This window comes from Mycteria americana, chromosome 3 (genome assembly GCF_035582795.1).
Source record: "Mycteria americana isolate JAX WOST 10 ecotype Jacksonville Zoo and Gardens chromosome 3, USCA_MyAme_1.0, whole genome shotgun sequence".
NCBI lineage: Eukaryota > Metazoa > Chordata > Aves > Ciconiiformes > Ciconiidae > Mycteria > Mycteria americana.
Window position 1 is genome coordinate 69,550,303 of NC_134367.1, and position 26,058 is coordinate 69,576,360.

General features: G+C 41.1%; 1 protein-coding gene across 4 annotated transcripts; it reads left to right on the forward strand.

Moving 5' to 3' along the window:
* Window positions 1–250: 250 nt before the first annotated feature.
* On the forward strand, window positions 251–24,542 carry TMEM242 (transmembrane protein 242). 4 transcript variants are annotated; one of them, XR_012775283.1, is made up of 5 exons: window positions 251–443; window positions 2,722–2,822; window positions 8,134–8,271; window positions 12,639–12,776; window positions 23,307–23,417. XR_012775283.1 is itself a non-coding variant. In XM_075498935.1 (4 exons), the coding sequence occupies exons 1-4, from the start codon at window positions 308–310 to the stop codon at window positions 23,403–23,405; spliced, it is 474 nt and encodes a 157-aa protein (XP_075355050.1). In that variant the 5' UTR covers window positions 251–307; the 3' UTR covers window positions 23,406–24,542. The 4 variants fall into 4 exon arrangements, 2 of the variants coding, with proteins under 2 accessions (XP_075355050.1, XP_075355051.1); XR_012775282.1 differs by lacking the exon at window positions 23,307–23,417 and adding an exon at window positions 11,573–12,018 and having other exon boundaries at window positions 12,636–12,776; XM_075498935.1 differs by lacking the exon at window positions 12,639–12,776 and having other exon boundaries at window positions 23,307–24,542.
* The last annotated feature ends 1,516 nt before the right edge of the window (window positions 24,543–26,058 follow it).

The window sequence follows — 26,058 nt, forward strand, 5'->3', positions numbered from 1 at the left end:
CTCAAGTCATCGCCCGGGCTCGCAGGTGAGCCGCAGGAGCCTCAGGCACCGGTAAGCCACTCCTTGGGTCAGCGCGCCCCAGCCGCACCGCCCGCGCCCCCGCCCCCCTCGCCGGCGCCTCCTCCGGCCTCGCTGGGGGGCGACAGCGGCCGCCCAAGCCCCCCGGCATGGCGGGTTCCCTCCGCCCAACTGCGCGGCCGAGGAGGAAGAGGAGGAGGAGGAAGGGCGGCTGCGTGTCCCGGCCCAGCTCCGTTTCCTTCCGGGTTGCGGCCCGCAGCCGTCTCCTCCTTCTCCCGTGGTCTGGGCCATGGGGGCGGCTGCCGGCGGGGACGCCCAGGAGGGGGCAGCGGCGGCGGCTCCGCTGGACCCCGGTCGCGGGTTGCCCCTGCCCCGGGGGGCCGGGAGCCCTGCGGCGTCCCAGGACAAGCTCTTCTTAATCAAAGGTGCAGAAAGCCCTCGTCTCCTCCCCTCCTTTGCCTGCACGGGTCAGGGACGAGCACCAAGCGAGTGCGGAAGCCCCCTGCCCGCCCTTGGCCGTTTCGCTTGCCCCGGCCAGCCGTGTCGCAGCGACAGCGGAGGCCGGGAGGAAGGCGTTTCCGTGCCCCCCTTGCCGTAGCCCAAGGTCTTGCTCTACTCTCCCGTCCCCGGCGAGGAGCCGAGGCGTTTGGGGATGGCCTCGGCCGAGGCTTCTGGATGCAGTGAGAAAGCCCCTACAACGCCGCCCGCCTTTCCCTCCCCTTCAGCGGTGGCGGCGCCTGTCGCCCCTCAGCCACCCGCTCCCAGCGCGGGGACGGGACCCGGGGCTACAAAGCGCGGCGCGGGCCGCCCTGGCGCCGCTGGGGCGGGATCCGGGGGACCCGAGGCGGGTGGGCCCCCTCCGGGACGGATGCGGCAGCCACTGAGGGAAGCCGTCTCCCTCCCGCGCCCCGCAGCGCCGCGGGGCGCAAAGGCCGCCCGGGCCGAGGAGCGGAGTCGCGCAGCGAGATGGCGGCGGGGGGTTGAGGGAGTTCAGCCCTGCGAGCGGCGGCGGGCGGGGTTCCGCGCCCAGCCCTACCGGGACGCCCTGAGGGGGTAGGAGCCGTAGGGAAAGCGGCGGCTCGTAGGGGTTACAGGTGGCGCCGCGGATTCCTTCGAGCAAAGTTTCCGTAACAAAACAAGCACGTCTCCCGGGCTGGATCCCAGCCGGGGGAGCTGAGGCGAGGGGAGAGCCCGGCCTCGTAGCAGAGCCAAAGTCTCCGCAGCCACACGCACCTGCGGGCGGCGGGAGGCAGCGAGCGCACCTGCGCCTGGCGACGTCGCCCTGCGGCCGGCAGTCACCGCCAGCCGCCCAACGGGCCGCCGGGCGCCGCCGCCGCTCCCTGTGACTGCCCGGGCTCCCCGCGCCCCCTGGCGGAGCGGAGGCCGGAGCTCCTCCCGCTCTCCCGCCCAGGCTGTCCCGTCCCCGCGCCGCGCCGGCCGGCGAGTCCCGGGGGAAGGCGGGCAGACCACGATCAGAGGGATGTACCCCCCTGCAGGAATAATGTCTCTGTGAGCATGCTAATGTAAGGGCACCGTTCCCCGTTGCCACACGCTTTGCAATGCTTTCCTGCCCCTCCCAAGGAGGTCATGCATCGAACTCCTGCACTTTGAGGAGAAGTTAATTTAAGACCAATTATTATTTCTGAAATCAGGGAAATGTTGGTTAGTAGACCTTGAAATGTAAAACGCAGTGGTCATGCAAAGTTCGGACAGCGTGTGAGGTCTTTCTGCTCCCAGGCAGAAGAGGTACTTTATAGATTTCATTGGCACAAGTACAGCAAACTTCTCCATCACAATAATAGGATAATTAATTTTTAAAAAGTGAGACCAAACATAAGCATATTTTGCTTCTTACTTCCTATTCAGGCCAGTTTTTTAATTACTTAACTGGTACTGGGAAAGGGAAAACAGGCTGGGTATCAATAGTTGCAAAGGAAGAACAACTTGTAACCCCCTGAAATTTTTGAATTTTCATATGAATCAGATGGTTTTGTACAGTGCACTCCGTCTTTGTAATAAGCCTTTTTCTTAAAAGTGGGCAGGTATGGCTACATGTGCCTTTGATGCAAGAACTAGAAGGGATCAAGGGACCCGAAGTGACTTTGGAAACACTCTGAAAGAACCGAAAAGTGAGGAATGCTTTCTGTCTTGGGAAACCTTCCTGCTAGTGTAATTTTCTTTTTTTTAAATAGAGCATTAGAACATAAAACGAAGAAAGCTGAAGAACAAGTGTTGCTTATGGAATGGTCTTCAGAGGTCCTGGTGGATTTTCAGGTGGCCATTTGAAATAACAAGTGATGCAACAAAAATAATTACATCTTTGTTTTGGGGAAGGGTGAGGAGTAGCCATAGAGCAAGACAATTTTAGTAGCCTGGCTTTGGAGTGAGAGAGAAATTTCGAAGTACTGTGAAAAGACATCCTGGGATTTGAATGATTTTGTGTGTGTGTTATGTGGCTTGAAAATATATACACTTGCCCTTAATTTTCAAAATGCTCTATTTCAAAATATTCTTTCTTGCTTTCTTGCCATTTTGAGTTAATGTAAATAATGTAGACGACTGTGCCTTTCCCTTCAGCATGTGCTGACAGATCTTAATTTTTCAGGTTTTATTTTCAAAACAGGTTTGGTTTTGTGTGGGGTTTTTTTTCCTCCCCTTAAGAAACAAAATCTTAATTTTTATTTCTTAAACTTTTCTTGGCAGGTGGAATTTTTCTAGGTACTGTTGCTACAGCAGGAATGATAGCAGGTTTTGGCACCACACTTGCCATGACAAAAAAGAAGAACCCAGACTGGTTCAGTAAGGTCTGTTCCTTTTAAACTATTTTCCAATTGTGATACGCAGGAAACAAGAATGTATTAAATGCTCTATAGAAATGTTGATATATGTGGAGTTTGGCTGTACAAAGTTGATGGTAAGGGCACTAGACTTAATTGAAGTCAATAGGGGTAGGATTAATTTAAAAATCAGTTCAGAGTTGCTACTGCTAAATACTTTAGTACTTGAGATTAGTTGAAATACATAAAGCTTCCACTGTTTGCTGGAATCATACTACGGCTATATAATGGATATAACTGATGGTCTGTTTTGATTCTGTGATGTGAACACACTTCAGTCATGAGCCTGTATCACCTCAGTGATCCAGTTCATGTGGTCCCACAGTGCTGGTCCCACAGTGAATTGGGAAGCGAGGTAACTGCAGTAAGGATGGGAATGAGGAGGTAGAAAGCCTGTAAGCTGTGGAATATGTAAGTGGAACAATTTAGTCAAAATGTAAGCTCTCCACTCCCTTCCCACCATGTAAGGGGACTGATGAGAGCGAGTAGTGGCTTGGTACTATGCGATCTGACAGCCAAAAATAATCAGATCTCATGCAATTAGTAACAGGATCCACCGGAGCATTCTGAAGAAAAAAATTGCAAATGAAAGCTAGCAATTGTACCATGTTTGTATATTAATCTGAAATACAGCATATTTAATTGAAGAATGCTTTTTTCCTCACTAATGCTTTGCTACTGCCAAAAATGTCAAAAATAGGCCCTTGAAATTGATCAGTCTCATCTCCACCGAGCCCTTAAAATACAACATACATTACAGATGTTTTTAGGGAGCTGAGAACTGATCAGTTGTGTTTATTTTTAAAATGTTAATTCAATAACAATGCATATCAAGAGAAAAAAAATTCTTCCATTGCACTTTCTATCAGAGCCTTTGTATCTGATCACTCACAATCTCCTTTTGTGGTCAAAGAGCATGAAATCCTTCCTTTGCCATCCTGTTTTCCTCTGTAGGCTGCTGTGGCATAACTCTTCCATTGCCTTTTCAGCAACAATAAAAATGGGTTTCTTTTTTGAAATAGACAAAATAGAAAATTCCATGAGAAGTTATTTCACAAGCTATAGAAACATATTACAATAAGGAAGTTTTCTCTCTTTTTTTTTTAACATCTTTTTTCTTTTTTAAAACTTCCTTTTTCCTGAGCATTGCACTTTTTTCCAGCTCACGCGTATTCTTGGCTGTCTGAGCTGTCCTGTTATCAGTGTGAAATTTATCAAGAGTGACGTTACATTGACATCTGAGAATATATATGCTGGAAATGGCACTAAGTGATACATACCATTTCGATTTTTGCTGAAAACCTGTATCTGCTACTGTCTGTGCAAATGAATTACAACAGTTTGCTAGCAAAAATCTGTGATTCCTGGGCCCCTCAAATTAAATACTGCAAAGTGTAGAAAGATGCTTTTTTGTCAAGGTACTTGTAGGTGGGCAATTTCAAAAGGGAAGGCTAGACTTTGAGAATGACCTAACCGTCTATAGAGGCTCTCTGAGATACCAACCAGATAAACAGTTTTGCAGTAGCATTCTTACTTAAATTTATAGTTACTTACGGCAAGTCATTTTTAATAACACATCATGTATAGTAACAAAAGTGTAACTATGAATAACTACAGATGATTGCATCCTTCTTAGATGTTCAATGCCTAAATACTATTTTTATCCATGTTAAGGTGAGGCCATAGTTTGACAGGTAGTTTAAGCAAACATCAGCCAGCACTACTGTTGAAAGAACTAATCCTACCAGCCCTTAGTTTCTGGCAATTCATTCCTGCCCCTGTAAAGGCACCGATACTTGTGCTGCTGGATTGGTGAGATGACAGTGGGTTAATTCTACTTTTTTTTTTATTTCCTGCATTAGTTTTAGTCCAAATCAGTCTTCTGATTCCCTTCACTGCATGACTGCAGTGACTGTGCTGGCACAAGATGGGGGGAAGGTCAGAAGGAATGAGAATTAATGCTCAATGCTGGGAAGAAATGTGAGACCTATTCTTTCAGCATCTTTGCTGGCTTGTGCCAGTTTTTGTGTCAGTGAAATGGCAACATGTAAGTCAGGTAGAAACAGGAAGCAAACATAAGGCAGCCTGTGACAGATTTAAATAGTTTTATGGGAGAAAAAAATAGCAATTTAGAGGGGAAGCTGTAGCATCACAGCATCATGGCTTCATGACTGCATTTGGACTTCCAGGAAGCAACAGTATGAGACCCTACCCTTGTAGAGTAGCATCAGCATTCCTGGCAAGAGATAAAGCGGAAATTGCATCTACCGTACCTCCTCCATGGTAGTGAAATATAGTAAAGGTAAGCATTTGTAGGACTGGCCCCCAAATTGACTCGAAACTGAGATTACATAATCCTGTTTAGTGCTGAAGTCACTGCAGAGACTTCAGTTAAGAAATGATTGGGGGAGGTGTTAAATTAAATGCTCAGATGCAGCAGCCTCCTTGTGGTAAGTGTCCAGTTTTACCAGCATTTATCCAGGTGTTTAATTTTACAATGGGTTAGGTCATACGAAACAGTGAACACGCTGAATACAATCAACCAAAACAGCTGAACACACCATTTATTTTAGGCACTGCTTCCTTTCAGACACATTCTTATCCACATGGGAATAGTTACAGGATTGAGGCCTGTGTCTGAAAAAAACAATGTCATTTCTCCTTCTCCCACTTCCTTCTTATGTCCTCCAGAAAAAAAAAATTAAATATGAAGCATATATTTTGGTAACCAAATCAGCTAATTCTGCCCTATATTTTCCTGGTCTGGTTTTTAGAAAGACTCAAGTATTGTTTAAGAGCTTATGTTTTAAATTAAAGAGTTGCTTTTTAAAAAAATATAGGAGCAGTAATGAAGAGAAAACAGTCTGTGCATAGAATAACAGGCTTGTGAATAAAACTCAGTTCTCTTAAAAATGTTCTTTTGTTGGTGACATCTTTTTCTCCCATGCTACTGTTGTCTTTTTAAATTTTTTAGCATTTCATTAATCAGCTTTCTTGATGCTCTGAACAGCATATCTGATAATCATATAACAAACTGTCTTGTTTACAGAAATCCTTATCTGTGTACTTAATACCGTGAGGAATCAGCCTGTGACTGAACACTGTTTGACTGCTGTCAGTAAAACCAGATCAATTGTTTCTATTTACCACTATTTTCCTGGGGCAATCAAGCATTTAAATAGTACTCTTTTTTTTTTTTTTTTTGCCAGCAATTTTCACAGATAATGACTCCTATTTAAAGAGTCTGTGTAGAGGATATTTTTGTCCATTCATTTCCCATCTTCCAAATGGGAGACATTTTTCTGCAAGTTGTTGTATATGGTTAGACTATGGAAGCAGGAAAAACGTCAGAAATAATCATCAGCATTTTAAACCTACTCAAAGCAGTCTCTACTGAAAGAGTTATGAAAGTTCATCAGCTGTGGTAAGGAAATAGTAGGACTTGGTATAATGGTGTGACTAGAGATCTTTGCTGTTCGTGTCTGTGTGCATATGTGTGTATGCTTACAGAGCAGTGTTTTGTTAACAGCTTCCGCTTTGGGATGTCCAGATCAGAATAAATAAGGATCAAGATACATTTTGCTTGTGTCCTTTGCAAGTTTGTGTTTGTCCTTGGGTAACTGTGGCTACAGCCAAATCCTAAGGAGGTGTTAATGCTGAGGACTGTCTGAAGATCATTTTAACATTTGAATAAATACGAAGCCAAGAGGAAAAAAAACTACTGGTGCTATTTCACTGACCAAATACCGTAGTGATAGACACTACATATGTTTAATTATATCAAAGAAGAAAGAGAACCATTTAAAAAGAATTTTAAAAATTTAAAGTCTTTTTAAAGCAAGAATACAAAATATTTTTTTCCCACTTTTTGTGATGAATAGAAAAGTGTAGCTCTTCGGCATGTTTTGGAGGAAAAATTTTTGGATCGTTCTGCAAGTTAATTTCACTTTTCAGTATTTTAGACTATAAATGAAAGAATTCTTTATTGAATATATTTGTATGCTTGCAGTCTCATTTATGTTTACCTCTGAGCAGTAATTGGTTTTTTTCCCAAGATACCTAGGAAGTAAGTAGACTGTTCAGCTGTGTAAGGACCGTAGATGCCAGTCTTTAACAGTTACCATCTGAAATCTATGTTTCCATGTGAAGAATTGAACAGTGATCCTTTGGGGAAAAAAACCAAACCCTCTTGCTGACATTTACCACTATGAGCAAGAGGATTATGTCTGTCTTACTGCTGTTGCAGGCTACACAGATTGAAGCTGTCCTATGCCAAATAGGTACAGTAAGGTGGGCACTGTGAGATGAGAACAGCTGGCTAACAGTGAATGTGCAGTGCGAATTGATTGATGTCACCCAGCGTGTGGCTTATGCCCTTGGTAGCTGCAGTGTGCATTTATGTGCTGCGACAGAGAAGGTTTCATCGTGGTTGGGAGCCCATCATGGCTGAGGTTCCATTCTTCGTGGCCTGAGGTGGCTTTTCCAAGTGACAGTGTTTTGTGTTTTCAGGACACGTCTCATGGCAGACTCTTATGCAGCAGTATCTTAACAAGTGGTTAAAACCACCGACCCTTGTTTCTGACAAAAATGAGAAGTATGGAGACTGCAGAGCATTTTCTGTGTTGCCACTTGGTGAACTCTGCAGGGGGATGGGTTCAGCATTGTTGTTTGCTCTTTACAAAGTTTTCCTAAATAGTTTCCAGAGCTCCTTCAGCGTTGCAGCCCCTCGAGGTTAGTCTCTCAGCCACTGTTATACCCTCTCTGTGTCAAGCTGAAACCTACTCAGGTTCCTCCAGTTTCCTAATCTGCTGTTTCAGGAGTGCAGATAAAGACCTGTAGGTCAATGGTTGCCCACCACCCTTACTGCCCCAAGAAAAAGTACCAAAATCAATGACGTACAATGATTATGTTATAATGTCACTGGCATAAGGGCTTGTGACTGGTTTTGATTCCGTTTTGTATCTTGACTGGTGGGATAACTGAGTGTTGGATTCTTGTGCCCACGAAACAGTTGACTTCAGCATTTCTGGGTAATAAAAATAATCTCCAGGTGGTACTGGCAACCATGAAAGCTGTTCCTGGTGCGAAGGCAGCTCATCCACCCCATTGCTTGGCTCTCTGGGTCTGCTGGCAGCCATAACAGTTTCTGTGGCTACACTAGTATAGCTGGCAAGTCAGGAAAAATTCTAGATCACCAAGTTAACTTTTTTAGTTCTTTTTTTTTTTTTTTCCCCAATTATTGTTCACTTTTTCTCGATCACTTTATTTTTGGTTCTAGGGGATTACTGCCACAGCTGCATTACCAGAGAGTGGTTCGTCACTGGCCTTACGAGCCCTAGGATGGGGCTCACTCTACGCATGGTGCGGAGTTGGATTGCTCAGTTTTGCCATCTGGAAGGCCCTGGGTGTGCACAGTGTGAGTAGCAAGCATGATCCCCTCAAATACCGTATTTTTCCTTGGGTAATGCATCTTGGGGTGGCATCTCTATACTACTTTAGCCTAGGAGTTACACCTTCATTCACCACCAGAGTGACTAACCAGAGTGTGCACACACAGGGAAGGCATTCTTACGTCTGCAAAAAATCGGATATTGTAGGAGGAGAAAGTTTTGGGGGAGGAACAGTTTTGTCCTGCATACGTTTATTTGCACAGATGTTTCGGATTCTTCACAAAAGAGGCAGTGTTCTAATTTAGAGACTAAAATAGTAGCTGCAAACTTTCTATATCCTTTGCTTATTGAATTGAAGGCTACCCCCTGAACCCTGTCTTTAGAGCAATCTGTTTATTTGTCCAAGTTCCATTTTTTGCATCAGGACACTGGGGACATAAGAAAAACTGAGAGGAGGCCAGTTTGCTTTCTAGTGCATTTCTGGAAGGGGCAAGGGGGCAGAAAATTGAGTTTCATGTGCAATAGAGTGGTAGTCCATGACATGCCACGTCAAGGCAAAGAAACTTGGGAAGCATCTGTATGTCCCAAGGGGCTAAGGCTATCTTCAGTAAATTGCTTATGTTCCAGTGTTTCACAGTCTTGAGTGTGAACACTAAAGTTCCTGTTAGCATTTTTGTTTGCCCCTAGTAATGAGCCATGACTTAAGAGTCCCCTGCAGCTGTAAGTTTGTCAGAACTGTCTGCATCCTCTTTAGGACTAGGAATGAATAGACTTCCTTTACCTTCCATGGCAAATTATTTATATATTCAGCAAAGTGTCTCCCAAAACTAAAAGGAAGAACATACTACTCCATCCCAGTACTGTTCTCGTTAATATCTTTATTCAAGTTCTCACTTCTTGTTTACTCTGCTGATGTGTCCTGTAGGTCACAATTTGGGTCCCAACATACAGCACTACATTCCTTATTCCTTAGTTTCCAATGCTGATTCTCAATAGGAGCCAGCAAAAAAGCACAGCAGGACATAGGAGGCATCTACAATACATTTTGTTTAAACTGAAGTCCTCCTTGTGAGGCTGTAGTGGAATGGCAGAGAAGGGGGAGGAAGAGTGGGAGTACCAGTGTATACTCTCTGCATGCTGAGCTACGACAGTCCACTCAGTTTACTGTCGCTTGTATCGTCAGCCAAAAGGATTCATTTCACACTATGCTGCCGATTCATATTTTCATTCCGTCAGAGTACTTGTGGTCCTGCCGAAGGACAGCAGAATCTGACCCTAGTCTGCAATTTACATTAACTGTTTCTCAGTAAGCTTAATTTTTCCTTCTTTGAGAAGTACTGGCCTAGACCCACAGTTGCCTGGTTTCCCTATGAGGCTGCTTTCCTTGAGACTGTCTGACGGGGACCAACCATATACGCTTGAGATGGCCAAGCCTCAGGACATGTCAGAGTCTGATGGGGGCTTCTGGTTACCTGACAGCAGTGGCTCTTGTGTCAGCAGTGTACAGTACACTGCAGGGTATTTTAGAGACTCATTGCGCGTTGGTAGTCAGAAAGCTGCACCTCATTATATTCTGTGTTGTGTTAATGTTGAAAGGAGATGGGAGAAACTGTCTCTGAAGAAGCTCTTGCAAATGCCTGTTGGTATTGGTTTCTGTTGTGGAGTGCTTACGTTTCACCGTATTGCGCACCGAGAACTGCAGACACTGAAAGAAGCAGATTTCTGTCAAGAGACCTCTGTCTCCACATGATTTTGAACAGCTCTCTCTCTGCTCTCCACTGACATATTTATTGCATTCGCTATAGACTTCTAAATTCCCACTGCAGAAAGGAAACACGTACAATACTGCTACTCATTATTGCAGAATGAAAAATTAGCATTTGTACATTTCCTGTCACGCATTTCTTTTTCCTGTTACACTATATATCTCTTAAAATCAAATATATATATGTTTAAAATTGCTGGAGGTACAAAAGCAGAAGTGTATTAAAAATGAAATATTTTGACCAAAGAGAAGAGGTTCATTAGCATTAAAAATATATTTCTAGAATAATGAATCTTTGATTTTTTATTGTTGTTGACACTTTTTGCATACTGCTTTAACATAATGCTTGGGAGCAAACACTGACTGTTGAAAGACAGTAAGTATTTTTGTGCTTAAATATAATTTTCCTGAACAGTTGAGATTAATAATGTACCAGCCAGCTTATAACTCTTATTTAGTTCTGGACTCTTGAACATATGCTCATTTTAAGAAGGACCTGTTTATTTTATTTATTTTCCTATTTCCAGGGAACACTGTGATACTTCTGAAAACTCTTAATTGCTATCATGTAAGCAGAGCAAATAGATTAAGAATGATTAACATGTAAATAGATTAACAGTCAGTTAAAATACTGATTTTTAAAAAACACATATTAGATGCATATGTTGTGTCCAATAATTATTAGATAGCCACAAAAATAAGTTAAGTTTTATTTGTGGGAAACTATAAGTTATCACTGAGTGAAATAAAGTTTCTTTCCACATTAACTGTTCAGACCACAGAAGACACAATAGATTTTACACTAAGCTCATTTTCAAATGAACATTTTAATTTCAGTTAAACATTTTAAAAAGAAGCTCTTGGAGATTTACCTGAATAAGAATGTCTTGAGCCTTCAGTGTGGTTGAGTGCTGCAAGTTCAGTTGCTCTGTAGTACATGCAGGTTCCCAATACCTGTAGAAGTTCAAGTTACAATTTCAAACCTAGCATCAGGTATCAAGATTTGAAAACTAGGAACTTAAGGCAGACTTTCACCTCTGAAAGTGGTATACTATACATGACCTGAGGGGAGACTTGACTCAATTTGATGCCAGGAACCTGTGTGAACTTAATAACTAAAGCTTTGGCAGCTAGACAAAGAGAAGAAGAGGTTCTGCCCAGCCTCTTCACCTTACTGCCTTTAACAGTAACCAGCTGCCTTTGGGACCTGCTAATTAGTGACCTGGCCCTGCTGGGCAGCAGCTTCATTTGTTTAAGAGCTCCTGGTAATATTGATAACGTTACTGACAGCTAATATAGTCTTTCAATATTAAATTGTTAGGCATAATAAAATTCTGATTGTTAAGTGCTGTGGATGTTTCATTTAGCAAACAAGCAAGCTGCTTCTGTCACATGTAGGAGTACCTTAACTCGAGCACTTTCTCACATCCATTGCCAGCTCTGTCCCTGTGACTATCTTGGTGCATCGTAGCAAAATACAGGGCTGACCTTCACTTGCAGAGTTTGGAGGGGAGTTCAGAGTCAAGTAAAACTGAGTTGCTAAGTGTTGTTTAATGCCTCAGGTCATCTCCAGGAGTAAAACACAAGAAGCCGCAGTGGAAAATCAGACATGATGGGTTGGCAGGAATCACACCAAAAGGAGTAAGAGAGCTAGGAGATCTTGCAGCATAGCTGGCTTGCAGGAAGGCTGTTGAGCAGTTCCACTCCTGACGGGCCAGCCCATGGAGATGCCTGAAGTTGGTGCACACCAGAGCTTGGGCTGGCTTTACAGGAGGAGGAGTGCAAAGCTCATCAGTGAATTTGGAGAAGTGCAGCGCAGCAAAAGATGTGCTCTTTGTGCTTTGAACTCTGCTCACGTTAGCCGTGCGCTGGCTTGAAACAATGGACCATTCCGCTGGTGTGACTGAACTGTCCAAATCCTCACGCCGGCCTACCTGCCGTAAATCCGTTGTAATCCTACGTGTGTCCGCAGGAAGAGGTTCTGAGCATCTCCCGCCCACCTGAAACGGTGGAACCAAAACAGCAAGGTGCTGCTACGATTTCTGGGGTTTAGGGGGAAAAAGAAGTCAGCGTTGGTACCCTCGGGCCGATCAGTTATACCCGCCAGGGCAAAGCAGGTTGTGCCCCGCGGCGGGCGGGCCGGGGGGCGGGGCCGGGGCCGCGGCTGCGCCGCAGCGACACCTGCTGGCGGCGGCGGGAACGGCAGGAGAGGCGGGGCGGCCGCGGGGGAGGGCGCTGCCCCGAGCCGCTCGCGCTGCCGAACGAGCGGTTTTAATCGGCTTCTGACGACCGTTTGTTTAACGACCCGTTTGTTTAACGAAAGAAGCGTTGCAGTAGTGGCAAATGGTCTTGTCGTTAGTCAGAGCCCAGAAGAGCGGTTCCACTTGGTACCGTCGCCTAAATGCTGTGATTTTTAACGCTCAGGGATGTGTTTCCTATGAGCATCAATTATCGACGGGACAGTGAGTGATTGATAAAAATATGTATTACTCTAAGCTTTGTGGCTGTTTAAATTATCTTGTCATCACTTACAAAGTCAGAGATGAAACGACAAGAACAAACTGGCACGATATTTCCTTGATGAGTTATAATTGCTGTAATTAATCTGTGTCCGTCATTCTGAAGCAGTGTTGCGGTTGCTCAGCAGTTTGTGTCGTGGAAGGAAACTGAAGCCATGGTCCAGGATGCCTCGTCCTTACACCTTCTGAGACAGCCTGTGTTTGCTGTAGAAGCAAGTTGTTGCTAAGATCTATTCCAGACACTGAGGTGATGCACCAGCTTTGGTGATATCAGATTTTTATTTAATCTTTGTGGCTTATTGGTTCTTAAAACAGTGCTGTGACAATGCCTACTTCCAGCTCTTAAATGGCTTTACTGTTAAAGGTGGTTCCCTGTAGCTTTACAGTCTGCTGCTTTTTATGCCAGCGTGAAAACCCAGGGGTGATAGTAAGTAACTGATCTTTATATCTTGGTAAGGGATATAAAAGATTTTACGCTGTCTCAGGTTGGGTTGTTAATATCCCCTGACTGCAGTTACCACTGTTGTAATCTGAGGACAGGCTGGTAAGCAATAAGCCCTACTAAATTCCAGTCAACTCTTATTCCTGAACAGAGAAGTGATGGATCAGTGAGGACTTGGTTTGATAATGGTTTAAGTTCTATTTTTCAATAATGTAAAAGAGAAATCTTCATTTTCAGAACCTAGGAGATGGTGGTTATCTAGTTTTATATTGTACCTCTTGCAGAAAATAACCATCTGTCAGTAATAGTCAGATTTTTTAACTTGCTTCCTGCAATCTCTTAGGAAAATATTTAAAGTCAGTCCACCTTTGATTATCCCTGGGTGTAGAAGCTCTGTCTATACTAGCAAGTATCATTGACCAGCAGCATTGGGGCAGTGAAGCAACTGGGGGCTGAGGACCTGACATCTACAACCATTCCATGGGATTTTTTAAAATTTGGACTGACTCTGGCCTTGCCCCATGGCTTGAACGCCTGTTTGCAGTTAGAGTATGTTGTGTGCGCGCCTAGAATGCATCGTCAGTTTTATGTCACCCTAAAGAAACCCAGTTCATAAATTTTGAGGCTGTTCAGCAGTACACAAACTCATGCCCAGTAAGCATAGACAACTGGGAGATTTGCTTCCAAAGAGCACCCCTGATCTGAACCCGGGGCTTATCCAAACACACCCACAGCCTTCCTCTCTGAGGCACTTTACACAATAGAAGGACATGTGCAATGTTAAACATAAGCTTAATAATTGACATCTGGCTTGAAACAAAATGGCTCCACCTTTTTTAACAAGTATATTTGCTATTTAATAACTTCCACATCGTGGCATTATCTTACAGGGCTTTGAGCTTGCAACCACAGAACGCTGTAGCTGCCCACTCCTGGTGCAGTGGGCTGACTGTTTTGTGATGCAAAACACAGAGGTATTGAAATAAATTTTGTAGAAAAGAATGGATTCGGCAAATTTATCATATACATTTTTTTAAAGTTGAATAGTAGTTGAAACATATTATTTCAACATTCTCCATATGAAATGCTCAATGAGGTTTTAAATTTTCAGTTGAAGAATAAATGGTGTTTCACTCAGTAAAAATTTTTAGAAGTAAAAAATTCAGAATTATCTTAAAACCCCTGTTGTTACACTTGACCTAAACAAGTATTTTTATGGAAGTTTCCAAAAATTAAACCTTTCTTATTTTATTTACCTATTCTACAGGTGTTATGATCCACCACACCTTTTTGTTGCTTGGAAAAATGTTAGTTTCACAATTTTCTAGAAGTTACAGTTGAGTTGTAAATCCTTGTTTTAAATAAGCAGGTTTTTGGTTTTAATTAAACTTGCAGCTGTAGAATAGTTGACAGGTATTAAAACATACCTATGAATGCCTGATGTTCTTTTTTTTTTTTTTAAACTATCAGTGATTATGAGCCTTTTAAAAGGAGAACAATACCCTTAGCCCTTGTAGACTGAAGTATGCAACAATTAACAAACAAGATAAATTATGTTTTAAAAGCCCTTTTGTTCTTCATGCCCTCAATAAACTAGGTTTTATTTCCTCAGAAATAAAAGCATTCTTTCTCCCATAGGAAAAGGGCCAGGATGATTCATATGTAGGTTTGTGAGATTTTGATTGTTGCTTCCACATCTGTTCCATGGAAAGCTGGAAAAATAGTGAGAATTGCCTAGTAATTTGTGACTAATATAGTTATAAAATATTAGTTTATAATTTTTATGGTGACTCCTAATGAAATATCCTGGTTTTCATTGATCTTAACCTTTAAAATATTAACACTCTAAAACAATTGCACAGCTGTGAAGAGACATCTAAAACAATTAAAAGCAATACAGAGAATATATGCTTGCCATGGTTTTGTTGGTAAGGACATTTCCCAGGCGGGCTGCTTTTCTCTAGAGGAAATCTAACCTCTAAATCACTGTTTTAAGCATAAAAATAATAACATCCCCCTCGCTTATTTTGAGAGATACTTGATAAAATTTTGTAAGACTGTGTAACCCAGTTACACAGTCACAGGTACAGTATAAATACAAAGGAGTGTTGGCTGTAAGGATGGATTAATTTGAAAAATAAAATCAGAACATGGAGACATAGTTTTCAAAAATTACTGGTTTTGGCATCTGTAAATACTACTAAGATCTATAGATCTCAACCAAGTCTAGGCATATTGCAGTGGCTGAAATTTTTATGCTATTTCATAAATGAACAAATGTTGCTATAAAAGCAATATATCTCCTAGAATCATTCTAGAGTCATCCTAGAGTCATTCCTAGATTTTTTTGTTGTTATTAGTTTTTAATTATAGTTGTATTTGATGCTCACCGAAGTATTATTCATGAAGTTTCTATTTCTTACCATGCTTATGTTTGATTGCATAATAAAATTATATCTTTTCCATGCTATTTCATGATCATATATTTCAGTATAAATCAAATCTGCCCTGTTTTTTAACATTCTTTTATTTCCTCAATACTTGTTTAAATTCAAGCTCTTAGAAAGAAGACGGAGTACTAGTACAAGTCAGCACTTCCTCCTCCTGTTTATACAGGGTTTTTCTGTACTGCTTACATTGCCTAATTAGTTTGGTGTGGAGAAGACTTGCCTCCACACATATGAACTGCTGGTATTTTATCCAAGAAGTAAAGAAAAAAAAAGTAGCCTATGAACTTCACTGTAAACTTGATAAGGCAGAATGCTTATTCAAGGAATAAGATCATCATTTTCCTACTGGAAAGCTGCTACATCTGCTTTAGGAATAGGGACGGCTGTAAGTAAGTATTTCAAAAATATGGGAAGACTGTAACTGCAGCTGTCTTGAGGAATTACTCTGCTGTGTCTTGGAAGAGACTCGTAGCTGTTGGCTGCTGTCAACCTGTTAAGAAGCTAGAAAGAGTAAAAAAAGTTCAGCCTTTGGTCTGAAATTGCCTCTGTGGAGCAGTTCCACGTCGCTGTAAGTGGACAAATGGATTGATCCACTTCTCAGCTGCGCGTAACTGTGAACTATATGTGTACCACTAAGATCTGAATAAAAGCTTATCTGATACGTGCGAATTATTCATGCTACATCTTGGTCCCATGGGATCTTCCTGTGCTTCGTTAAGTGTGGTGGTGTGGCCATGCTTGTCTCGCCCTTCTGTGGTCCAAGACCCCAGCTGCTCTGCTTGCCTGGAGGCACCCAGCCGACCCTGCCTGGCTCTGGGTGCCACACTGGCTCTGACAGGTTTCCTGCATGGAATTCAGCCCCGGTCATGGTGTCGAGGCTTATGCATCACTGAAGAGTTTTGGGTTTGTGCTGGCTCTTTTCCTAGCCATGAATCTCACTTGTGAATGATACATATCATGAATTCCTAGACATATAGAGGAAAAAAATTACTCAGGTTGCCCTTTTCAGGAACTGCATGCTTGCAGACAATTCTTGTTTTTACTTTAATTCAGAAATCTAAATTATAGCACAGAAAAGCTTATAGAGTTGGGATGCTCATCCTGAGATTTTGGGTCCATTAACCAACTTGCTTTATACATTTAGATATTTAACTATTTAAAATTTTAAATTACTTTAATATTAATTTTTCAAATTGCCCAGGGTGCCTAAGGAGCAATGACTAATACACCATAATAGACTAATCATGAGAATGTCCTTTCCAGGCACCCAGATTTGAAAGTAAGATTCTGCGGAAATAAATGCTGTGTTCCTCAGTGATTTCAAAAGTATTTCACTGCATTTTTCTGCATGGCATGAAAGCCTTTGCAACAAGATGGTATAATCCAAACCTTGTACCATTACTTTTATTTCGAAGCCTGATGCAGCATCACTGAAATTAATGAGAATAGGCTTGAGAATGAGGCACTGACTTAATCTACTTCGAGATATCATATCCTACAAAAACTTAAGTCCTTGGCATTTTATTTCAGAAAGATCAACATGGAAATGTATAGAATTTCAAAGGATACTCCTGTATCTCTGAACCTAAGCAAGTTACTTTTTTTTTCAGGTTGTGGTTTACAAAATGACTGTCTTGGTGTATATAAATCAATAGCTGTCTTTCCAATTGATCATAATTAGCTATTGCTTCCTTTTTTTTGTATTCAAAATAATCTAGCCTCAAACCAGAACAGGTTTGTTTTCTTTAGTCTTTTCTACTGGAATGGCATCTTCTTCCTTTTATGATAGATGCATAGAAAGACACTTTCAGGCTACCAGTCAACAATCCCGCTTTTGGGAGCTAAGTGACATTCGCACAGAAATGAAACCAAAGTGGGGCCAGTAAAACACGTTTGTGATGTAGACCAGCTACCTTCCCATTTGTGTTTGTGAAATGCATTCATTTATGAATGAGTAACATGGCTGCTGTACATTTGGAAAAGTAACGTGAGGAAAGTATTTCATGTGTTTTATCTCTTCACGTGACTCAGTCATTGGAAAAGAGACAGTGTGACCCTTCTGACTTGACAGCTCTCAGTGGTTCACCAGTAATTTGAGACAGAATATGTAGTAGCCGTGGGAGGCTACTACATATGTATGATGGTTTGGGAACTGTGACAGCTTCGTTCTAAACAGTGACGATCCTCTCCCCCTCTCCCTGTAAAGTTCACTTCTTAGGTTATTTTCATGTTATTTTTCTTTTAAAAAGCACAGGACATCCAGTTACACAGGATTTACGGGGATAGGTTTCTGGAAAAATATGTCAATGTGTTTGTTTAATTTTAGGCATTGTAAATGGCCCTCTGATTTCAAAGCGAGTATCCAACACTACATAAGGTTAAGCATGTGTGTAAGTCTCCATGGGATAGGGGGTTAATATGAGCTCTTGACTTCTCTAGATGGTTTAACAAAATTCTGCTGCTGCTTTTCTCTATGCAAGCCTGAAACACTGGAATCGGCACACAGGTTGTGAACAGTGCACTAGAACAGTACAGTGTAAGATAGTTAAATATTAGGATGTATACTGCCAGGATTGACCCTCTGAGGGCCATTTTCATAGACCTGTAGTTCTGAATAATCCGAACATTCACAATGCTTTTGCCAATGAAGTGTAAGGTCTAAGAATATGAACCGGGGCTCTATTTTTCATGCTTATTTTAGAGGTCAGCATGCAAGCCGGCACAGGGTGACCTGCAGTGAGTGCCCCATTTTACACTGAGAATCGGAGAATCACCTTCAGCCGGCAGGCTGTCTGCTCTGCTCTTCGAGTACTGTAAGGGCTCAGCGCTTGCTGTTTTCTGCAAATAACTTGCTATTTCTGTATGCAGACCTTAGTAATCATTTGCTAACAAGGACACCAGCAATCATTTTAAGATTTGGGAAAAGGTGGCAAGAACAATCCTCTCTGATGCTCTTAAATCCAGGGCAGCCCGTCTCATCTTGATGCCTTGTGAAATGGAAGGTGGCTGAGGAGAACACAGAGCATGTACATGCTGTATTCTGCTGCCAGTTGATATTCCAGTTCAGGGCATCTAACCTCATTTCACTTGGAAGCTAATGTAAGCAGTTTTTACTGGTATGAGCACTAAAACAGAAAACTAATAAATTCCTAGAATCTAGGTTGGCCTATTATGCATGTCAGACATCAAAGCGAACATTTCTTCCTAAAACTTTCATTCTAGGATTCCAATAGACTCTTTTAGCCCCTCTTCCATTCACTTTGATATGAACGGCCACATAAGTGCTCTCAGTAATAGTGCTATCCCAATTTTTGCATGACATTCTGTCAACGATGTACATTAAAAAGAGATTATTAAATGGAAGATGCTTTTAGGTCCCCGTATTTTTACCACCTGAGGCAGGATCATTAGGTTAAGATAAGAAAATAACAGTGATCTGTAGCTATTACAGATTATTTAATGCAGTAAGGTAGATGATACACTTTCAGAAAGAAGGCTGACAGTCAGAGGTGGAACAGTTATTGTAATTTATTTGGCAGAAAAAACAGCGTCAAGCTTTGCAAAATCTGTGATAAAAAAAATAAAATTCACCTGAGTGAAATTCACTTCAGAGAGTTGCCTCCAGGAACGGAGCATGCTGGAATGTTAAATCAAGAAATGTGTTATAAATCGTTCATGTACCACTAGGTTCAGAAGCAGCAGCTGAGAGGGTGGCGTATGATACTGAAGGCAGCAGAAAGAGGTAAAATACCTTCAGCTTTTAGTGCTCAGTTTACTGCACTATTAATTGAAGACATTATCACGGTTGAACCGAGTACCCCGGTGTCAGTGTGGCTGACAATAATAAAGAGGCAGCCATTTCAGTGAATTATTTCAAAACATTCCAGTACTTAGTACGTAGCACATTAGCTTTCATAATTAAATTAATGCCTTTTGATTTGAGACCACTGGCATGCGTGTTGTGGAATCTGGAGGAAGGACAGGAGAAGATTTCCAGGGAGGGAGAGGGGAGAAGAGACCGCCCGAGTGGCATGTCTACTAAAAAGAAAAGGCAAGGCAAGACACAGATTCCTAATGGCAGCACTTCCCTCATCAAGAAGTGTGCTTGTCCCCCGAGAGGTAAAGCAGGTAAAGACAAGGTCCCAATTCTTGCACCTCAAGTGTGCAGTATTAATAGAACATAAAGCTAGATTCATCATCTTCACAAGAAGCTCACCGCACTGCAGGAGGTGACGGGACACTGGTAAGCCCAATTTGTTGAAGGACAGCTAATTTACATGTTTAGTGAACAAATTTTCCCTTCACTGCAAGGATCCTCTGAAGTTGCAATGGGCCTGGTATGATACTGTCAACCAAATGCAAGCAAGAACAACCCCGAGGCCAGTGTCAGTTACTTTGGAGGCCAAAGTTATTACTAAATGTGTAAATATACTAAATAGAGTTTGACCAATCAATTGAGCTGAAAGTCTCTGACTGAAAGAAGTCACAGCCCAAAATTTGATACTAGAAGGGTTCCTAAGCAGGCAGACATTGTCACTGGGAGAGAAGGGATGGGAACTTTGGGATGCAGTTTCCATGTTTATTTATGTGTGTATACACTGGTTCCATTACATCAGAGAATAGCTATTTTTCAAGGTCTTCTCCATGCTTTTAGGCATTGTGAGCTTTGGGGAAGCTCTGAGTGCAGGGAGGACAGTGGCTAGGATTTGGAAATACATTCAGGATAGCAACAAGCACGAATGTGGAAATGGAGGAAGAAGCTCAGAAGCTGGTGTTATTAGTGGAACAGAAGAGAAAGGGGAGATACCTTAGAAGTCCAGATCAAAGCCCTAATGAAATTCTGTACTGCACTTTCTTACTGGAAGGAGAGGGAGACGGGGAAAATAGAAGTCCGGGACTAGTACTAGTTACATTGCTTAAAGTATTATTAGTGAGAACTCAAAAACTGTTGTGGAGAGAAATAAAAGGGTGCGGTATCTCTTAAGTTGTATAGGAATGAACATTTCTTGTAAGAGTTAGTAGCTGTCACTCCTGTATCATGAAGAAATTGGTCCTGTTTAGACATACCGTGAAGACATTACGTATTAGTGAGGCCCATGCCAGTCACTGTAGATAATGTACTTCTTAAATAGCTGACAGCCTAAAGCATAACACTGAGAAGACAATGCACAGTGGTGATCAGTTTGGCATTATGTTTTATTGAAGTAGCTCACTGTCCAGGAATCACAAAGGAAGAAAGTTTGTGGAGAAATATAAAACATGGACAAAGTTGTGAATTGCAATAACAAACTATTTTCGTGTAGAGGGGCCTTGTGGAAAAGGGCATAGATGCTGGCAGGAGAGGAAGTGGTAAATGAGACACTGAGTCTGGCATCACTTGCAAAGTGGTTTTACAAATGAGCATCAAAATCTGAGAAGACAAGGCTGGAGAAATTTCTCAGGGAGTCTTAAAAGCAAAAGAAAGACGTTGAATATTTCAGATTTGGTCCACGTGTTAAGGAAAAATTGCTTTTCCAGGAAATGAGTTGCTTTTACCTGCAGAACATAAATTAGCATTCTGAGGGGAGAAAGATCTGAATATTCTTAAATCTGCAGCTGCTAGCAGTGTTTTAGTGCTTTCTAAATAAATACATTTTTTCTTTCAGAACAGAGCTGTAGTGTTTTATTTCCCAGACAAGATTGCTTTTTGCATTCGAGGGTTAGGGTTTGGCATGTTAGTGATTATGTGGTAGCTGTTAGAGTGAGGAAGCACTGTAGTTTTCTGAATGGCTCCCCCCCCCCGCCATCATCCTCTTTTGGAGGCTTTATATAATTGCTTTTAGTTTTCCTTTGGTTTTGTGTGTCTTCAGTGGAGTAGCAGAGGTGTCCTGTAGGGCTTATGAGTGCGCCATTTAAATCTGACACTAAAAGAAATTTAAAAGGCTGAGTTTAGAAACAGCCGAAAAATCCACGTTGTGCCAGATCATTAGCTGGTATAAAATGTCTTATTTCCAGTTACACCAACTGAGCTACAGCAGTTTACATCAGGTTAGGATCTGGCCGTTCCTGTGTTACCAAACACCCAGATAATACTTAGAGTGAGATGAAAGAGTAGAAGAGTTGGTTCACTCTTTAGGAAGTAAAAAATATTAAGTAAATTGAATACTTGCCGCACATCAGAGAACTGGGGTAACTTAATTACAGAGGACTGGAAAAAACAGCTAAGCCAAAGCTCCTAAAGCATTTCCTACTGTAAATACTTGTATTTAATTGTCAGCAATTGTTTAATGTAATTTGGGCTGGTCCCCCATGTCAGCTCTGATACTGCTGTTTATTATTCTTGGAAGTATTAGCTGTCTATGAGAGCTTTTCAGTTTTAAATAAGAAGCAAAAATAATTAGTTTAGGAACAATTGTGGGTGATTGCCAAGATTTTTAAAAGCCAAGAACAAATAATTAATCAAAACAGCTATCTGATCAGAATAAAATATAAAGCAGACAGTGAATTAGTTTTTACATAAGAACACAATCAGGATAAAACAAAAAGGATAATTTGGCTCTGAATTTTCCTCCTACTGTATATAACATGTATTTTTATTTGATTAGCAGTACCCAGGCATTTTTACACAAAAACTTGAGTTCTAAAATGCTTTCATCCATCATAGTTAGTTATTGTCTTAGTAAAGGGTTGGTAATTTCTTTGTAAATTGTTTCATTCTTTGTATCAGCTGTAACTTGAATAATTGCATTCCAGCAACATTTCTCTAAAGAAGTACCAGTTCTTTGTCAGAATTACTCATATGCAGAAGGACTTGAACAGAAAATGGCCCAAAGGTATTTGTAAAAGAACCGATGACCCATAACACACAAAATGCCCGAGACAGCATTTGGTCTTCAAGAGGTTATTGCATCCAGTGCTTGAATACCGCATCCTGTCTTCTCTGCATGATGGTCATAGATTCTGTAGAGCTTCCTCAAAACAGCAGTCCAAAACTTCCCCTGTACATCCTGCTGTTTGTGTAACAGGATTTTCACCAATTTGATTTTTCCATGCCTATCCTTTAAAAATATATTATATGTAAAAATATATGTAAAAATCTTGGAAGAAAGAAACGCGCTAAATCTAAATACTATCTTCAAACAGAAATGATTTTTAAAGAAATTAAATTTCCATTCTGGCCTGCCAGGACTATTGAGTCAGATATAGGTGATAAAATGGTTATCATAGATATAGATTTGGCAATTGGTATTAATGTATTGATATACAGAATATAAAACTAGCAAACTTCCTCTTTCATGGCATTTTAATTTAGCAACAGTGAAAGAAAAGCTTGGTCCTGTATATCATTATGAATCTTGTTTTCCTTCCTACTAATGTATAAATTTGAACGAGACTTTGTTTTGTCACCTGTATCCATATGGTGGGATAAACCTAAATTGTCAGAGCTGACCAGTATTTTTTCTTTAATCCTTGTTTTAAAATCCTTGAACAGACCTATTGGGCCTTTAATCCATTACAAGTGTAGAAAAAGGCACTGCAGTCAAAATATGGGCATATTCTTTGGAGGTAATTTTCCTCCAAACAAAAACATTTTAAATGGGTGTGTGTATATATAGTAGTTCATATAACAGTAGTGAATCATTCAGGCAAGTGGTCCAAATTAGGCACCCCAGTGTGGTGCTTTAGAAGGGGGGATTGTTGTGGGTCCCTTCATACTTTTTTCACTTTGTTAATTGAACCAACATAATCAGAGGGAAAGTCTTAACTTTCTGTTATTTTTAAAGTCTTTTTACCTCTTCTTTACCTCACACAGTTTATTTTGTAGAATAAGCCCAGGGTTCATGGTGCTACTTTATTTGCTCCTTGTTAACAGTTGACTGATTTTATTTTTTAATCTCTTTTATAGATGAAAGAATTTCAAAGTAAAATGCAGTCAATGTTTCCAGCAATTCCTAAAAATAGTGAGTCCACTGTTGAATGGGAAGACTTACTTAAATCCAAGTGAAAGACTCGGAGCCATTTGGAGATGTCTCTCTCAGCAAGAACAGGAGCGGAAGTAGCAGAAGTGTCCCATCTGAAAAACAGAGAAGAAAACTCGGAGTGAGCAAGTTACTGACTGAGTTCACTGAACCTGAGGATGCCAGTTAACAACTAGCAGCAAAGGAATTAAAAACAGAACAAAGCAAAACAATTTATATTGTACTTTTCAACATGCTTGATATAGTTGATTTGTGAGGACATGAACTCTCCAAGATAAGTTGGATCCAACTTGAAAAAAGACTCTCTTATGAAGACTTAAAGAAGAAACCGATCTTCAGTAGTAAATATAAGGACAAAACCCCAATAAACTCTTATCCCATCCTGCGTCTTAAGAGGAATTTTAGGAAATTCCTGTAGGAAACAAAGAACAGTACCTTCAGTGACATTTACATGTCCCATTAGGAATATAACCATCAAGTCAATTATAACAGATCTGTTACTGAGCCTGAAGGTAAAGCATACCATGCACTCTTCTAAAAATAAAGGAGATATTTAAATTTGCAACAGAGAAAGTATCTAAACCGAACTATTTTTGTATGTCTGAAGGCAAAGTTTAAAACATCCCATATGCAAGTAGCGACCTACTGAGCTCCTCTGTAGAGCATCAGAAGAGATCTCTACAAAGTGCAGTGTTTTCTCAGTATTAGCTTTTTTTTATTGGATCCCACAATAGTGAATCTGATAGTTTGCATAAAAGTCTCTACTATATTTGTACAGCAATTTAAGTTGTAAGTGAAAAAGGTATAAAATAGTGAGACACCCAGTCTGCCCTACACAAATATTTTTAGCTAAGAAAGTGTATGGGCAGGGCTAGTTTTTTTGTATTTCTGTGGTTCCTGTGGCTCTTCGACCAGGAGAAGCAGTGTGACATTTTCCACACCGCAGTAATCTCATGAAGTGTGGGCGTAAACTAGAAAGAATAAAGTCTTACTCAAACATTGTATTTGCAGAACTGTAGATCTGTAAAAATGCAGAAATAAAAAAAAAAAATGCTATCAGTGAACAATCCTTTGTTGAATGCTCAGTTATCAGGTTTTTTTATTAATTGCACACAGTCCAATTAGTCAGTTGTCAGATTTAATAAAGTCCTCTTAAAACCTGTCTTTTGTGATTAAGTCTTTATATTCCTAGGAAAGAACATAAAAAAAAGCTTTAAATGTCAGATGAATAATAGAGAAGTATGGTTTTCCTATGAAACATGACAGCACTAAAATAATATCTTTAAAGCAATTGAAGTGTAATAGTTGACATCTTTTCCATAGCTTGATGCTTGTAATCCAATATTAAATAAATTGTGGTGAATACTGCCATCATATGCACATGAAAAATGGTACTATTTTCGTATTTCTGATAGTTTGTTTGCATGGTGATACCTGTATTGCCTACGCTTATGCATATTAGTGCTGAGTTACCAAGTTTAACAAGTAGCCGTGTCATTAAAACTGGTCAAGTACTAAACTTAACTAAATAAATGCAAATCGCATGATGTCCTTAAGGTTGCTTACCTTTAGTTTCTAAGGTGGGATTCGGGTCATCTGTCTTTATCTGGATTAACTCACCTAAATCAGTCATTCAAAGTTCCCTGGACAGTTAATGGAGAAAGACAGGGCTGATCAGAGGGTGACTTGCACTGTACTAAAATGAATGGCTGCTCCTGCAATGGTACAAAGCATCTGACCTGACCTGCCTGCTGGCTGCCTCTGAAAAGAACTGCTCTACCCTTGCTTCCCTCCCATCAGCACGGTGACTGCATGAGAACACAGTTCAGGAGAAACTCAGAAGAAAAATGGGTGGTTTTCTCGTGCTTTAGAGCTCTGAGGGTTAGACAAGTGCTAGTCCTGGCACAAGAGAGCTGTCCCTTCTGGTAATGGTGAGCCATTGGATCAGTGTAACTGTATTATAAAAAAAATTCCCTTATGACAGATGGGATGAATGAAATCTGGAGGTGCCCAGTTATATGGACATACCAGATGATGCTCTTCAAAAAATCCTAACATAGTGAAATACACAGACAGAAATCTTTAAAATAGCATCACACTTACAGGACAAGTACGGAGTGATCAAGTAAATCCATGTTGAAGTATAAGGCTGAACATAAAACATCTTCCAAAGAGACAGGAATTCATAGATCATCTCATTCCAAGCTTTATTCTGTGCTTTTAGCTGGAAATGGGTTTTCTCTGGATAAAGGTTTGTGTAGAAGAGTGCAAGCATAATGTAAAAGTAAATCAAGTCTCAATCCACATGAAAAACATGGAGATCTTGGATTTTCTTTATTGCACTGTGCAGCTCTTTTCACTTGGTGAACATTCTGCTGGTTTTGTGATGGTTCATTTTTTCTCTTTATGAAAATATTGGCACAGCGTTACTGGAAACCACAACAAAACCCTGAACAAATAGAGGGGAAGAGTACCTAGTACACCAATAGCAGCTAGATACCATAGTGTATGTAGTTATTGGAACTGAGCAAATAAAATTAGGCAAAAAACAACAGCAGACAATATGCATCAAAAAAGAAGTCAAGTTTCAAAACTTAAATACTAGAAGTAGACCCTGACACAAAAAAAGTCAGTGGGTCCAGTGGCTCCCTAATTGCTTTCTCTTTTATTTAAACAATT

Bases quoted from the DNA above. Each gene is read 5' to 3' on its own strand.
- TMEM242 (XM_075498935.1), top strand. From the start codon at position 308: ATGGGGGCGGCTGCCGGCGGGGACGCCCAGGAGGGGGCAGCGGCGGCG. The intron at 444-2,721 runs GTGCAGAAAGCC...TTTTCTTGGCAG, and splicing joins CAAGCTCTTCTTAATCAAAG to GTGGAATTTTTCTAGGTACT. The intron at 2,823-8,133 runs GTCTGTTCCTTT...TTTTGGTTCTAG, and splicing joins ACCCAGACTGGTTCAGTAAG to GGGATTACTGCCACAGCTGC.